Here is a 14,514-nt window from a genome sequence, read left to right as displayed (position 1 = left end):
CATCAACAAAACGAATGAGATGATCGTGGACTTCAGGAAAAAGCAGAGGGAGCACGCCCCTTTCCACATTGACTGGACCACAGTGGAGAATGTGGAAAACTTCAAGTTCCTTGGCATATACATCATTGACGATTTTGAAATGGTCCACCCACACTGAAGAAATGTGGCTTGGCCCCTGAGACCCTTACAAACTTTTACAGATGCACAATTGAGAGCATACAGTCGGGCTGCATCACCACCTGGTATGGCAACTGCACTGCCCACAACCTCTGGGCTTTCCAGAGAGTGTTGCGGTCTACCTAATGCATCACCGGAGGCAAACTTCCTGCTTGCGTACTCCTGTGGGTGATGAGAGAAATGGCAGCTCAAAATGATCATGTCACCTAAGTGCTCTTTATGACCTTTAACCCCTGACCCCAGGTGACAGCTAAGACCCTGGCTCAGCACGATGAGCTAATGAAGAAGACTGAGACCATGAGTGTCCTGATGGAGACCAACAAGATGCTGAGAGAGGAGAAGGAGAGGATGGAGCAGGAGCTGCAGCAGACACAGGCTAAAGTAAGAGCAGATTTACTTTCTCAGGGTTAAAGCACCAAACTTTGGATTTGATATCATAACCAATGTAAACATTTTCCTCAGGAAACCTTCTGTGAATTTGGTCCCAGTTTAGATTTTAGGCCTGTTTTAGACTGAGGCCTAACTTTTTTTTCTCTGTGTATTGATTGACATATTTTTATATATAGGTGCGTAAGCTGGAGTTAGACGTAATGCCCATGCAGGAGTCCAACGCTGAGCTGAGTGAGAAGAGCGGCATGCTGCAGGCAGAGAAGAGGATTCTGGAAGAGGACATCAAACGCTGGAAGGCCAGAACACAGGTTGCTTAGCGACAGAAAAAAAAAATCACTAAAACATAGAGTAGACTTTCTCAAAGTAGTGACACCAAGCTTGAACGATGCCTTCCTTGCGACCCACAGCTTGTCAAATGTCTGTAAACCTATCTATTGAGTTTGGATTTGAAACACAATCTGTTCTGTATGTCCACATAGCAACTGGTGAGCCAGCAGAAGGACCCGGAGGAGTACAAGCGCCTCCACTTTGAGAAAGAGGCTCACCTCAAACGCATCCAGCAACTCACTGAGGAGACAGGCAGGCTCAAGGCTGAGGTGACCAGGTGGGAGTTAGCCTAGTCTATAATCCAAACTGAATATCACTGTTTTCCTATTCTCTTATTACAGCGTACCAACGACCGCAAGGAAGCTGATTTACTTGATACAATAGAAAAATGGGCTCCTCTTTGAAAAGCACAAATGCTACACAATAAATTGGCAAGCAACACAATACAAAGTTTGATAATCAGATGAATGTAGTATAATGTAAAGTCTTGAGTATTTTTGTATTAAAGGAGCTACATGTAGAATTCTTGCATTTTTATTTCAGAAAATGTCCATAATATGTATGCAGTAATAGTGGAATGATGGTGAAATAATATTGCCAACCACTAAATAAATATTTTGGGCCCATACAAAATTGCATTCTGATGGTGCAGCCTCCCTATTTGACAACAAAAGATGGTCCGTCTCTTGTTGTCAAATGGAAAAGCTGCCCCCCCCCCCCTCTTCCATCAGCATCACTCAAACGCGTGGTAATCTCCTCAGAAATAGATTCAACAGTGGCAATAGAAATCGCTCTGCCATTACCTGGTTGCAATTTGTTTTCTTAAATGTTTGCCTAATTTCAATTTGTTACAAAACAAGTATAGAAAATCGCATCTATACCACTGTGAAATATATTTTAAATAACTCAAAATATCAAATGTTTCAGCTGGTATACAAAACAAAACTGGAAGGTAAAAGACGCAAAATCGGGTCAGGGGACCGGGAGTAAAGCCAGGAAAGGGGGAGGGGTTGTTTGAATTCAGGCTGTGTTGCAATTCACCTAGTTCCGCAAGGGGGCTGCATTCTACATGTAGATCTTTAATATGTGATCTCCCTGTAGGAGTGGCGGGTCGGTGACGTCCCTGCAGAGCCAGGTGCAGATCCTGCGTGAAGGCCTGGGGAAGGTGAGCTCTGAGAGGGATGCGCTGAGGAGGGACGTAGAGGCCAAGAACATGGACATCCAGGAGAAGTTCCGCACCATCACTCAGGTCAGGAAGATCGGCCGGCGCTACAAGGCCCAGTATGATGAGCTCAAGGTGGAGCACGACAAGGTGGGTTATTTGGTTAAACAACTGGGGCCTTTTCTGGTTTCATAGAGGGAAACTTTTTATTTGTTTTTATTGATTGTCACGAAGTTGTTTCCTGAAACCCAGCCTTGAATTCACTCCGTCTCCAAGATTCAAGAATAAGATTCCTCTCAATCCTTTTTTCATGAAACTAATAATATCCCTACTCATCTTGTCGCTAAATTACAGATGTGCTGGTCTGGAATGGTACCAAGTCGGACAACTCAAAATGTCTAACCTGATGTCCTTGATTAAATAGACATTATTTTGTGTGAATTCTGCCATGCTGTGTTGAGTGTTGGACTGATCTCCTTTACAGATGGTGTCAGAGGCAGCATCCACACCAGCCCAGGAGCAGGAGGCCCAGCAAGCCTCAGCCCAGGAGCTCCAGGGTCTAAAAGACTCCCTGGGACAGTCTGAGACCCGGACTAGAGACCTGGAGGGACAGCTGGATAACCTCAACAAGGTCAGAGCAGTGTTTCCCCTATACCAGTGGTCACCAATGTTTCTGAGTAAAGATCACTTTCTGAGTCAAAATACAAGCCTAGATCTACCGCTCAGATTTTATTTTTTAACATGGCTTAAACGTAAGCCTATGCAACATTAACCAATTTAAAAACAGTTATTTCTATAGCAATGTTTGTGCAGTAGGCTATAGCCCCAATACATTATCACTGCATATTGGCTCTGCTTGAATTACCCTGCCAATGTTCTTCTCAGATCATTTGTTGTACAGCTGAGTGAGCATAATAATGTGCTTTCTTTTTTTTTTTTTACTGGACTGAGGGAGGGAGAGCAGTGGGAGCAACCGCCCCTCTGCTCTCCCTCCCTCCGCTGAGAAAAGGGTGACAGTTAGAGATCGACCCATTTAATCGGCATGGCCGATTTAATTAGGGCTGATTTTCACTATTTTCATAACAATCAGTAATCGGCCTTTTTGGACACAGATTATGGCCGATTACATTGTAATTCACAAGGAAACTGCGTGGCAGGCTTGACCACCTGTTACGCAAGTGCAGCGTCAAAAGGACTCTGTGGCTGCAACTAGCCAAGGTAAATTGCTAGCTAGCATTAAACTTATCGTATAAAAAACAATCTATCTTCATATAATCACTAGTTAACTACACATGGTTGATGATATTACTAGGTTATCTAGCTTGTCCTGTGTTGCATATAATCAAAGCGGTGCCTGTTAATTTATCATCGAATCACAGCCTACTTCAACTTCGCCAAACGGGTGATGATTTAACAAAAGCGCATTGCCAAAAAAAGCAATCTTTGCAGAAATGTACCTAACCATAAACATCAATGCCTTTATTAAAATCAATACACAGAAGTATATATTTTTTTAAACCTGCATATTTAGTTAAAAGAAAGGAATGTTAGCAGGCAATATTAACTAGGAAAATTGTCACTTGCAGAGGCAGGGAAAACGCAACATTTTGGGCCACCTGGCTCCATTATGAACAGTGAACTAATTTGCCAGAATGTTACATAATTATGACATAACATTGAAGGTTGTGCAATGTAACAGAAATATTTAGACTTAGGATTGCCACCCGTTCGATAAAATATGGAACCGTTCCGTATTTCACTGAAAGAATAAACGCTTTCTTTTCGAAATTATAGTTTCCGGATTTTACCATATTAATAACCAAAGGCTCATATTTCTGTGTTTATTATATTATAATTAAGTCTATGATTTGATAGAGCAGTCTGACTGAGCAGTGGTAGGCAGCAGGCTCGTAAGCATTCATTCAAATAGCACTTTCCTGCGTTTGCCAGCAGCTCTTAGCAATGCTTGAGGCACAGCGCTGTTTATGACTTCAAGCCTATCAACTTCCAAGATTAGGCTGGCAATAAATACTAAAGGCTATAAGAACATCCAATAGTCAAAGGTATATGAAGTACAAATGGTATAGAGAGAAATAGTCGACGTGTCATCATTCCTATATAACTACAACCTAAAACTTCACAACTGGGAATATTGAACCAACAGCTTTCATATGTTCTCATGTTTTGAGCAAGGAACTTAAACGTTAGCTTTTTTACATGGCACATATTGCACTTTTACTTTCTTCTCCAACACTGTTTTTGCATTATTTAAACCAAATTGAACATGTTTCATAATTTATTTGAGACTAAATAGATTTTATTTATGTATTATATTAAGTTAACATAAAAGTGTTCATTGTTCATTCAGTATTGTTGTAATTGTCATTATTACAAATATATATAGAAAAATCGGCCGATGTATCTTTTTTTTGGCCCTCCAATAATCAGTATCGGCGTGGAAAAATCATAATCGGTCGACATCTAGACACAGTCTTCCAGCTGATGGCGAAACTCAATTCATGTTACTCCTATGAACAGAGAAAGTGAAATATTCCTCGACATAAAAAAAACACAAGCCTCTAATAATTACAACATAAGCTTATCAAAACACTTTGCTATACTCATTCATTGATCTGCAGTGTTGGTAGTAGCATGAGTGGAAGTAGGGAGAACACGCATTTTAAAGTGTTGACAATGCTGAATAACAACTTAAACATGAACTTACTCAAAAACAGCAGCACTTTGCTGTATTCGTTGAGTCTCTATTGACTTCAAGGCTTCTTTTTACAGTCTATGACTTGAGGAAACTGCAGACACGGTGATCTAAGCTATCTGATTGGTCTGCCTTAGGCCTAGAGGTGCACTTGATTTGCTCTTAGGGCCTGCCGGGTAGGCGGAGTTCTACCTTTAGAAAAATTAAATGGTTCCAAACCACGTGGAGAGAAAAAATAAATAGGAACACAAGGCTTTATCGTTGGGTTTTTTACAGAAATGTTTGGTGATCGACTAGGAATGCCTTGGAGATCGACCAGTTGGTGACCGCCGCTCTACATTATTTTCCAGGCAACATCCAGGCCCACTTTCACCAAAATTGTAAATTGAAACAAGTAATTGCCTAACTCTTTTAGGCGGAGGTTTCATGGGATAAATCATTTTTCTACTTACCCAGAGTCTGATGAACTCGTGGATAGCATTTGTATGTCTCTGCGTGCAGTATGCTATTGAATACTGCATTGTTGGGAAAGAGCTTGTTAGTAAGCATTTCACTGTACGGTTTTACACCTGCTGTATCCTGTGCACGTGACAAACTTTGAAAGTTGAAGGAAGTTAGAGATGGCATTGGCTCTCGAAACTAACTAACGGTATTGCATTGACTGGAAGTCTACAGGTATGCTAAACCATGTTGTCCCCCCCTCAGGTGGTGGCTGAGCGTGAGGCAGAGGTGCGTGGGACCCAGGAGCAGGCCTCCGGGCTGCAGACGGAGCTGACCAGGTTGAGACAGGAGCTGCAGGAGAAGGCCTCCCAGGAGGACACCCTCAGACAGCAGATGTCTGAGAAGGAGGAGAAGACCAGGAAAGCCTTGGTAGGGGCCAAGCAGAAGATCAACCAGCTCATCGGTAAGAGCCCAGGCCAGGTAACCTGACTGCGGCGCAAGCTTGTGTGTCGGGTCGAGTCTTGGTGAGCTTTGCATAGAGGTATATGTGAATGCTGATAGCTCATATGTTTTTACTTGTCGTCTCAAACGTTTGCTGGGTGTCTGGGAAAAAGATTAACACCCACCAAATGAGCATAGATTTGGGTATTGGCAGGCAACAATGTCTATATCACCAGCCACGTTGGCGGGGGTCAATTTGCAGGGCTCTACAGTGCAAGCATTCCATTTGCTTATTAAAAATAGTCAAAAGTCAAGTTTGAGCACAAGTTGCGGTTATAGCAGAATAGCAGGAAAATGCTGAGGTAGCTGTTTTCAAAGTATTTCTGCTGTTTTGTTTCATATCTGCTAATCGCACAAAGAAATATGAATCCTATATCCCACCTCCCATGGCAACACTGCCTGGCAGAGGAGCTGTGCGCGCTGAGTGAAGTGCTGATACATTTTTGGAGGCTCAGTTCGCTGGCATAAAAGTTGGTCCAATTCACTGGAAAGACTACAAAGTGGGACCTTATCCTTGTGTTTCTTAGTTGTTTATACTGAACAAAAATATAAACCCATATGTCAAAGATTTTACTGAGTTCAGTTCATATAAGGAAATCTCTCATTTTAAATAAATGAATTAGGCCCTTATGGATTTCACATGACTGGGAATACAGATCTCCATCTGTTAGTCACAGATAAATAAAATAAAAAGTAGGGGTGTGGTTCAGAAAACCAGTCAGTATCTGGTGTGACCATTTGCCTCATGCAGCGTGTCACATCTCCTTTGCATAGAGTTGATCAGGCTGTTTATTGTAACCTGTGAATGCTGTCCCATTCCTCAATGGCTTTGCGATGTTGCTGGATATTGGAATGCTCTGTCATACATGTCAGTCCAGAGCATCCCTAACATGCTCAACGGGTGACATGTCTGGTGAGTTTGCAGGCCATGGAAGAACTGGGACATTTTCAGCTTCCAGGAATTGTGTACAGATCCTTGCATTATCATGCTGAAACGCATAAGGTCATGGCGGCGGATGAATGGCACGACAATGGGCTTCAGGATCTCGTCACGCTACCTCTGTTTATTCAAATTGACATCGATAAATTGCAATTATGCTGTCTGCCATCTGCCCAGTACAATTGAAACTGGGATTCATCCTGGCACGCTAGAGAGCACACTTCTCTAGCGTGCCAGTGGCCATCGAAGTTGAGCATTTGTCCACTGAAGTTGGATACAACGCCGAACTGCTGTCAAGTCAAGACCTTGGTGAGCACGTAGATTAACCTTCCTGAGACGGTTTCAGACCGTTTGCTCAAATTCTTCGGTTTGCAAACCCACAGTCTCATCAGCTGTCCGGGTGGCTAGTCTCAGACGATCCCGCAGGTGAAGAAGCTGGATGTGGAGGTGCTGGGCTGGCGTGGTTACATGGTCTGCGGTAGTGAGGCCGGTTGGACATACTGACAAATTCTCTAAAATGACATTGTGGTAGAGAAATCAACATTAAATTCTCTGGCAACAACTCTGGTGGACATTCCTGTAGTCAGCATGCCTATTGCTCCCTCAACTTGAGACATCTGTGGCATTCTGTTGTGTGACACAACTGCACATTTTAGAGTGGACTTTTATTTTCCCCACCACAATGAATTTACATATTGCGTTTACATTTTTGTTCAGTATACATTGTTTTGTTCACGAGCGGTTGTTTTTCAATGTTAGTTTGAATGTGCTGCTTCAACTGATGGCAAAGAGAGGCTAGTCACATCTCAAACACAGACACGTGACACAACGCGAGTGGTCCTGTTGGCACATGTCACGTCCTTAAAGGGGCAGCAGAACATTGTCTCATCTGATATTTTGGTTACAAGCCCCTGGTCACAGAACATGTAATGAATGTACCACATTACTACTTAATTTTCTTGTCCAGAAACATTACAACGCATGTTTTTTAAAATGTTTTATTATTATGCCAAAGATATTCATCTACCTGCCACAGTTACTGATGGACTAAATTACATTTTAGGCCCTGCTGGGCCGCAAAAACATTTTTACCTTTCACCTCATCCCAACCTCTTCCCCAGGCTCCAAGGACCAGCTGCAGAAGGAGAACGAGGAACTGAAGCAACAGAGGGAGGAGCTGGAGGTCAGGGTCAGTGCTCTGAAGTCACAGTACGAGGGCCGTCTGAGCCGACAGGAGCGGGAGCTGCGGGACCTGAGGGAGCAGCAGGAGAGACACGGGGAGCAGAGGGACGAGCCTCCTGAACAGGGCCTCAGCAAGGTGAGATGGAGGGCTTAATGGAGGCATAGATTTCAATGGAGCACTTCTGCTTCATACCCCACAAGCCTGGATTGCTATTCATTATGGCCGTGGTGCGAATAACACATTCTATTCTACCTGTAGGCCCAGGAACAGCAGAGGAGCACCGAGCAGAGAGGACCACTGAAGACCACCCCAGCTGCAGACAGGGGCAGGTAAAGTACATGATACTCCTGCACACCACGTTCAATGATGTTTGGTGTTACATTGTTCACCTGTTGTATTTCCCCATCCCTATAGCGCCAGTAACTCAGAGCCCCCCACTGCCAACATCAAGCCCACTCCTCTGGGGGCCCAGGGCCAGAGCAAGCCCCCTGTCAACCCCGGGAACAAGTCCACTCCCCGGGCCAGCATCCGGCCCATGATCACCCCCGCCACTGTGCCCACCCCCACTCCTACTGCTACTGTCATGCCCACAACACAGGTGGAGAACCAGGAAGGTGAGGAGTTCTGTGGAGCTAATATCATTGTTAAATCAAATAACATTACAACAGGTGTAGACGTGACCTTGAAATTCTTCCTTACGAGCCCTTTCCAAACAATGCAGAGTTCGGCAAAAAAGGAAAGAATAACATAAAGAAAATGACAATAACGAGACTATATAAAAGGAGTACCGGTACCGAGTCAATGTGCAGGGGTACGAGGTAATATGTACATGTAGGTACTAGGTGTAAAAGTGATAGTGATGTGAATGTTATTGCATAGTTATTTGAGTATTGGTCATTTTAAAAGTGCTAGATGGTGTTGTGTTTTGGTAGTTGAAGTGAACTTTATTACTTGAATCTGATGAGATCCACACGGGGGGATACTAATGCACATTTCAGACAGAAGGATAGGGAATCAGACCGTAGCCATGGTATTTCCCAGTCTGACCCCCTAGTGACCCTCTGACCCTTCCAGCCATGCAGTCTTCTGAGGGCCCGCTGGAGCATGTGACCGTGTATGGCAGTGCCAGCGGTTCAGTACGGTCAACCAGCCCCAGCGTTCAGACCGCCAACCCAGTGCTGGCAGTCCAGCAGACCCAGACCACAGCCTTCGTCCAACCAACACAGCAACAGAGCCTGCCCCACACTGAACCAGCCAATCAGGAGCAGCCCCTGGCCCCAGTCGTCATTGAAGCTGCACCCAGCTCGCAAGTGGAGAGGCCTTCGACGTCCACAGCTGTGTTTGGGACAGGTGGGAGACGGAATTTAATCTAACCTGGGGTTTCTATAGATTTGGGGTATAGTAGCTTTGTCTAACTAAGCTCAAGGGTTGGCAATGTACTCACTGTATTACCACTGGCCCTCAGATATTGAATGAAATGCACATATCCACCAAGTGAAGTTGGAAATGTGACTTTTCCAACCTTCCAGTTTCAGCCACCCCAGGGACATCCTCCATGTCCAAGAGACCGCGTGAGGAGGAGCAGGACACCTCTACGGTGACTGACACGGACACCCCCCAGGAGGACCCGTCTGAACCCCCCATCCCCAAGAAGCTACGCATCATCCAGAGGGTGGATCCAGAGGAGCCAGAGGCCCAGGAGGAGGTGCTGGCTGAGAGCAGTACAGAGGGATTGGTGCCTGGAGAGAGCCACGAGGCCCCAGAGAGCAGCCAGGTGAGACAGTGTACGTGTGCGCATGCGGGTACCCACCCTATGTCTAGAGGCTGAGATGGTCTTTTGTGCGTGTAGCCATTTGTGTGTAGCCATGTGTGTGTGTCTATATCAGCAGGTGGTGGAGGAGTACCCAGTACTAGACGAGGCTGATGAGGGGACAGCGTCTCAGTCTGTCCCCGTAGAGCTACTCCTGTCCCAGCCCACAGAGGTCACACTCTCATACGACTCCCCCGAAGAATCCCCTCAGCACGACGTCATCGTCATAGTGACTGACTCGGAGAGCGAGGATGAGCAGGAGGATGACGAGGAAGAGGAACCGGTACGGACTGAGGGAAATATTGTTGATGGAAATATTTTAGGGGCTAGACACTTTAATTGAACTCCTTCAAGTCCTAGCAGATGGAAAATCTTGCCTAAAAGTGAGGTATTTGGCCCTTAGAAATCTGTCAAACTTACATTTTAGTAATTTAGCAGACGCTCTTATCCAGCGCGACTTACAGTAGTGAGTGCATACATTTCGTACTTTTCCATAATGGTCTCCCATGGGAATTGAACCCACAACCCTGGCGTTTCAAGCACCATGCTCTACCAACTGAGCCAAACTCTATTAGAATGGATGAAAAGGTCTATATGCAGCCCATACTCATGAAGATGTTAAATTCACCAATGTGCTGGATTATGAGACCTTTTGGTAACACTTTACTTGACACCCAGCGTCATAACAGTCATAACCATGTCATAACAACTGACCTAACTGGTCATAACTGTCCTGACACATATTTAGACCTGTTTTGACATATTGCGTTATTATATGTCTAGTTATGACACCAACATTAGTGTAAAAACCCACAAACCCAAGGCAAAATATTCCAGTACATCATAGCCTCCGTGTTAACAGTATGTTTGTCGTATTTGTGTGTAACTCATGTGTAACTCTGTATTGTTGTATGTGACGAACTGCTATGCTTTATCTTGGTCAGGTCGCAGTTGTAAATGAGAACTTGTTCTCAACTAGCCTACCGGGTTAAATAAAGGTGTTCTCAACTAGCCTACCTGGTTAAATAAAGGTGTTCTCAACTAGCCTACCGGGTTAAATAAAGGTGTTCTCAACTAGCCTACCGGGTTAAATAAAGGTGTTCTCAACTAGCCTACCGGGTTAAATAAAGGTGTTCTCAACTAGCCTACCGGGTTAAATAAAGGTGTTCTCAACTAGCCTACCGGGTTAAATAAAGGTGTTCTCAACTAGCCTACCGGGTTAAATAAAGGTGTTCTCAACTAGCCTACCGGGTTAAATAAAGGTGTTCTCAACTAGCCTACCGGGTTAAATAAAGGTGTTCTCAACTAGCCTACCGGGTTAAATAAAGGTGTTCTCAACTAGCCTACCGGGTTAGATAAAGGTGTTCTCAACTAGCCTACCGGGTTAAATAAAGGTGTTCTCAACTAGCCTACCTGGTTAAATAAAGGTGTTCTCAACTAGCCTACCGGGTTAAATAAAGGTGTTCTCAACTAGCCTACCGGGTTAAATAAAGGTGGAAAAAAAATTACAAAAAGAAATAAAACATTTATTGACCATGTAAAAGGATCTTTGTAATTGCGTAATGTGTTACCAACCTTTTTATACCTGCCTCTTTGTAGGACTATGATGAGGAGGAGGATGATGATGAGGATGAAGAGGATGGCGGGATGGGAGAAGAGGGAGAGGAGAGCAACGAAGGTAGCGGAGACGGCAACGAGGCATACGAAGACGACTACACAGAGGTAAGATCAACACGCGCACACTGTTACTAACCCGAACTAGATCATTTCCGTTATGTTTTGTAATCCCGCCCACTCAAATTCTTTCCACTCTCACGCCTCCCGTTGATGTTACAGCCAGCCAATGTTGTAACCACATGCACGTTTTTCTGTGTGAACAAACAGTGTCTCAGCAGTGCTCTTGCTTCACTCTGCTACCTCATGTCTGTGTTGTGATCTTGTGGCGGTGTGTGTGTGTGTGGGAGGGAGGGAGGTGTTGGGGGAACTGGAGGGTTGGCAGGGGAGTGGGTTAAGTGCTTTGTTGTCAGGGTGGGCGTGCAGAAGAAAGTGGGGCTGGCGGCACCGTCTCTGCCTAGCTAGCTGTAAAGTTACAAGACCTTTTAAGGGAGCGAACACCTGTACAAGGGAAATAAATCAGGACCAGAATGCATTGCTAACCGCACCAACACTGCCGGGCAGTAGGTAGTGCGTGGGAACCACCCTGTAACAACCCCCCGCCTTCCTCTTCTGTCTCTCTCCCACTGTGTGTGCGTTCCTCCTCCCTCAAAGGGTGCTGAGGCGACAGACCCAGGCACGGAGACAGAGGAGAGTCTAGGAGCATCAGACTCCACTCAGCGCCCGGACGACTCCCAGACACACAGCTGTAAGACGATGGATACTCTGTCACACACCGTTGTCTCGACAGCCACCCAATGAAACTTGTCTGTCCGGATTGAGTGATACATTTCAGTCACTCTGTTGGTAGACTAACCAAGTCATTTGATTCAATATATCGGAAACTCATACAGACATGAGCCTATTTCACAATATTATTGCGTTGTCTGTTGTTTTATTGTGATTTTGATGTAAAGGAGAACTCTGTCAAGCTAAACCACTGTTTCCCCTCTCCTGTTCTGTCAGTTGAGGGCAGCAGCAGTATGGAAGCCTTCTCCAGTGACCCAACCAGTTCTGCTCCCAGAATGCCCCGGTCACCACGGAGGGCACCCCACCCGCTGCCCCCCCGTCTCAACATCACCCAGGAACTGGGCCCCCCTGCTCAGGTACAGGTGTGTGCTTATGACTCAATATAACCATCTAAACTGTGTATCTCTGTGTAAAACAATTGTATTGCAGTTTGTGGTATGGTTACATTTGTGCAGTATCAGGTTGTGGTAACCAGTAATGCGCGCGTCTTACAGCGCTCCATGCGTCGCCAGTCTGTAGGCAGAGTCCCTCAGCTCACCCCTGGGATGGCCAGCAGCGGAGTAAGTCACACCCTTGCATCTTAAAGGGCTATCATGTGAGATTTTGGCAATCAAGCCCTTTTTCTACCCAGTCAGATGAACTCATGAATACTATTTGTATGTCTCTGCGTGCAGTTTGAAGGAAGTTGTAGGTCATTTTGCGAGTCTTTGCTAACTAGTGTTGGCGCAATGATGAAGTCTATGGGAACAGATGGCATGTTAGCTGTTCCCATAGACTCCTGGTCATTGCGCTAACGCTAGTTTACACTTTTGCTAGTGCTAGTTAGCAACTTCTTTCAAACTGCATGAAGAGACAAAGAAACGGTATCCATGAGTTCATCTGACTCTCGGTAGTTAGGAAAGGGGCGTAATTGCCAAAATCTTGCACTATCCCTTTAAACTGTATTTTATGTGTTTTGTTGTCAGTGTCTGTATAATATTCTCGCCCCCCCCTACAGCAGCACTACTTTGACGATGATGACAGGATGGTACCCAGTACTCCTACTCTGGTGGTGCCACACCGCTCTGACGGCTTTGCAGAAGCTATCCAGTGAGTAACACGCACATACTTAAACACACCAAAATCAGCAGCTAAACACCACTAGTGAAGTTCCCATAGTACTTCTGACCTCTCTCTGTGGTCCAGTTCTCCCCAGGTGTCTGGTGTTCCCCGATTCCGGTTCGGCACCCCAGAGGACCTGATATCCCAGACCTCCCACTCTGACCTGGGACAGCTGGCATCACAAGGAGGTAGTGGACTGTACACAGGCACACCTCATCCCGTTTATTTTTTCCCATACCCTAATATACCCTTTCTTTCTGAGCCCTTTAATTTGACGAGAGCTTACTTTTGCCACGTCTGTATCTCCATCTCTCAAATTGTGTGGTTTATGTTTATTGTCGGTTTGGTTCTAAAGTGTATCTGTGTGTGTTGTAGGTCTGGGGATGTATGATAGTCCTCTGTTCCTGCCAGGTCATGAGGATGAGTCTGGGGGCCGCAGTGTTCCCACGACACCCCTGCAGGTGGCTGCCCCAGGTATGGTTCACACACACATTCTCTCTCTACTATCTCGACTCGAGACAATTTGAGAATTGTGACATGTGTTTCAGGCTATTAAGTTTCATTATTGGCAGTAATATTTGAACACTCCAGAATTGACTTTCTCCCCCCTGTGTCCACATTCACAGAGGTCCTGCCCTCTGACTGCACCGAACACTCCTCCCTGTCTGTTCCTATGGTAACCAGCTCTACCCCGGGCCAGGCGGTGGCTGGAGGACCCCCTCCTGGGGACGAAAGAGATGTCTTAATGGAGTCTGAGGGAGACCGGTGAGACCATCTTGCTTACTCTATGAAATTGAACTTGATCCACAGCAGTAGTTAATGGTGTGATCCTCCATAGTAAATGATTGTGATTTGTGTATGTCCAGTGTGGAGGTGTCTCTGGAGCCGGTGGCGTCTCAAGCAGGGGCGATGGAGGAACCTGCCCAGCCCTCAGACGACGCAAGCCTGTCTTCTACCAGCCAGGAACCCTCCTCCAGCTCTGCAGGTACTGACCCCTACATTGTAACCCCTACCCATGCTCCAACCTTATATCAAACAATAAATAGGTGGATTTTATTGGATCAGCATTCTAGTTAGATTTCTAGTTAGATTTCAATCAAAATGACAAGCTTTTTACCGGTTTTATAGGAGCTTGGTTCCGAGCCCCTTGGAATGAATGTTTAATGAAATGGTCCATTGTCTCTGACTAATAGGACAGATTGCTTTCACATTTGGTCTGTAGGAGCACCCAGTGTTGGTATGAGCCGGGTAACTGCGCCTTTCTCTCACCCTCTACCTTAGACACTAGTAGCACTCAGCCCAAACCCTCTAGACCAGGACCCAGCCGTCAGCTCCAACGCTGGACAGAGAACCATATGAGGAGAGG

General features: G+C 45.4%; 1 protein-coding gene across 6 annotated transcripts in view; it reads left to right on the top strand.

Annotated features, from left to right (window-relative positions):
- Positions 1–14,514, top strand: part of LOC109898041 (nucleoprotein TPR) — a 41,030-nt gene that overhangs the window by 25,979 nt on the left and 537 nt on the right. Inside the window, exons 27-48 of one of the 6 annotated variants that reach the window (XM_031833533.1) lie at positions 421–558; positions 744–875; positions 1,047–1,171; positions 1,996–2,206; positions 2,541–2,687; positions 5,475–5,673; positions 7,773–7,969; positions 8,093–8,163; positions 8,249–8,448; positions 8,909–9,184; positions 9,364–9,608; positions 9,724–9,927; positions 11,244–11,366; positions 11,913–12,006; positions 12,264–12,403; positions 12,542–12,607; positions 13,045–13,136; positions 13,233–13,336; positions 13,524–13,622; positions 13,775–13,913; positions 14,015–14,133; positions 14,430–14,513. In XM_031833533.1, coding sequence (XP_031689393.1) covers positions 421–558; positions 744–875; positions 1,047–1,171; positions 1,996–2,206; positions 2,541–2,687; positions 5,475–5,673; positions 7,773–7,969; positions 8,093–8,163; positions 8,249–8,448; positions 8,909–9,184; positions 9,364–9,608; positions 9,724–9,927; positions 11,244–11,366; positions 11,913–12,006; positions 12,264–12,403; positions 12,542–12,607; positions 13,045–13,136; positions 13,233–13,336; positions 13,524–13,622; positions 13,775–13,913; positions 14,015–14,133; positions 14,430–14,513 — 3,205 coding nt within the window. Of the gene's footprint in view, positions 1–420; positions 559–743; positions 876–1,046; positions 1,172–1,995; positions 2,207–2,540; positions 2,688–5,474; positions 5,674–7,772; positions 7,970–8,092; positions 8,164–8,248; positions 8,449–8,908; positions 9,185–9,363; positions 9,609–9,720; positions 9,928–11,243; positions 11,367–11,912; positions 12,007–12,263; positions 12,410–12,541; positions 12,608–13,044; positions 13,137–13,232; positions 13,337–13,523; positions 13,623–13,774; positions 13,914–14,014; positions 14,134–14,429; position 14,514 lie in introns of all 6 variants that reach the window. The other 5 variants (XM_020492797.2, XM_020492800.2, XM_020492799.2 and 2 more) reach the window with 5 other exon arrangements.

Source organism: Oncorhynchus kisutch, linkage group LG10 (genome assembly GCF_002021735.2).
Source record: "Oncorhynchus kisutch isolate 150728-3 linkage group LG10, Okis_V2, whole genome shotgun sequence".
NCBI lineage: Eukaryota > Metazoa > Chordata > Actinopteri > Salmoniformes > Salmonidae > Oncorhynchus > Oncorhynchus kisutch.
The sequence above is the reverse complement of the archived record's forward strand: the minus strand, read 5'-3'. Positions and strand labels throughout refer to the sequence as shown.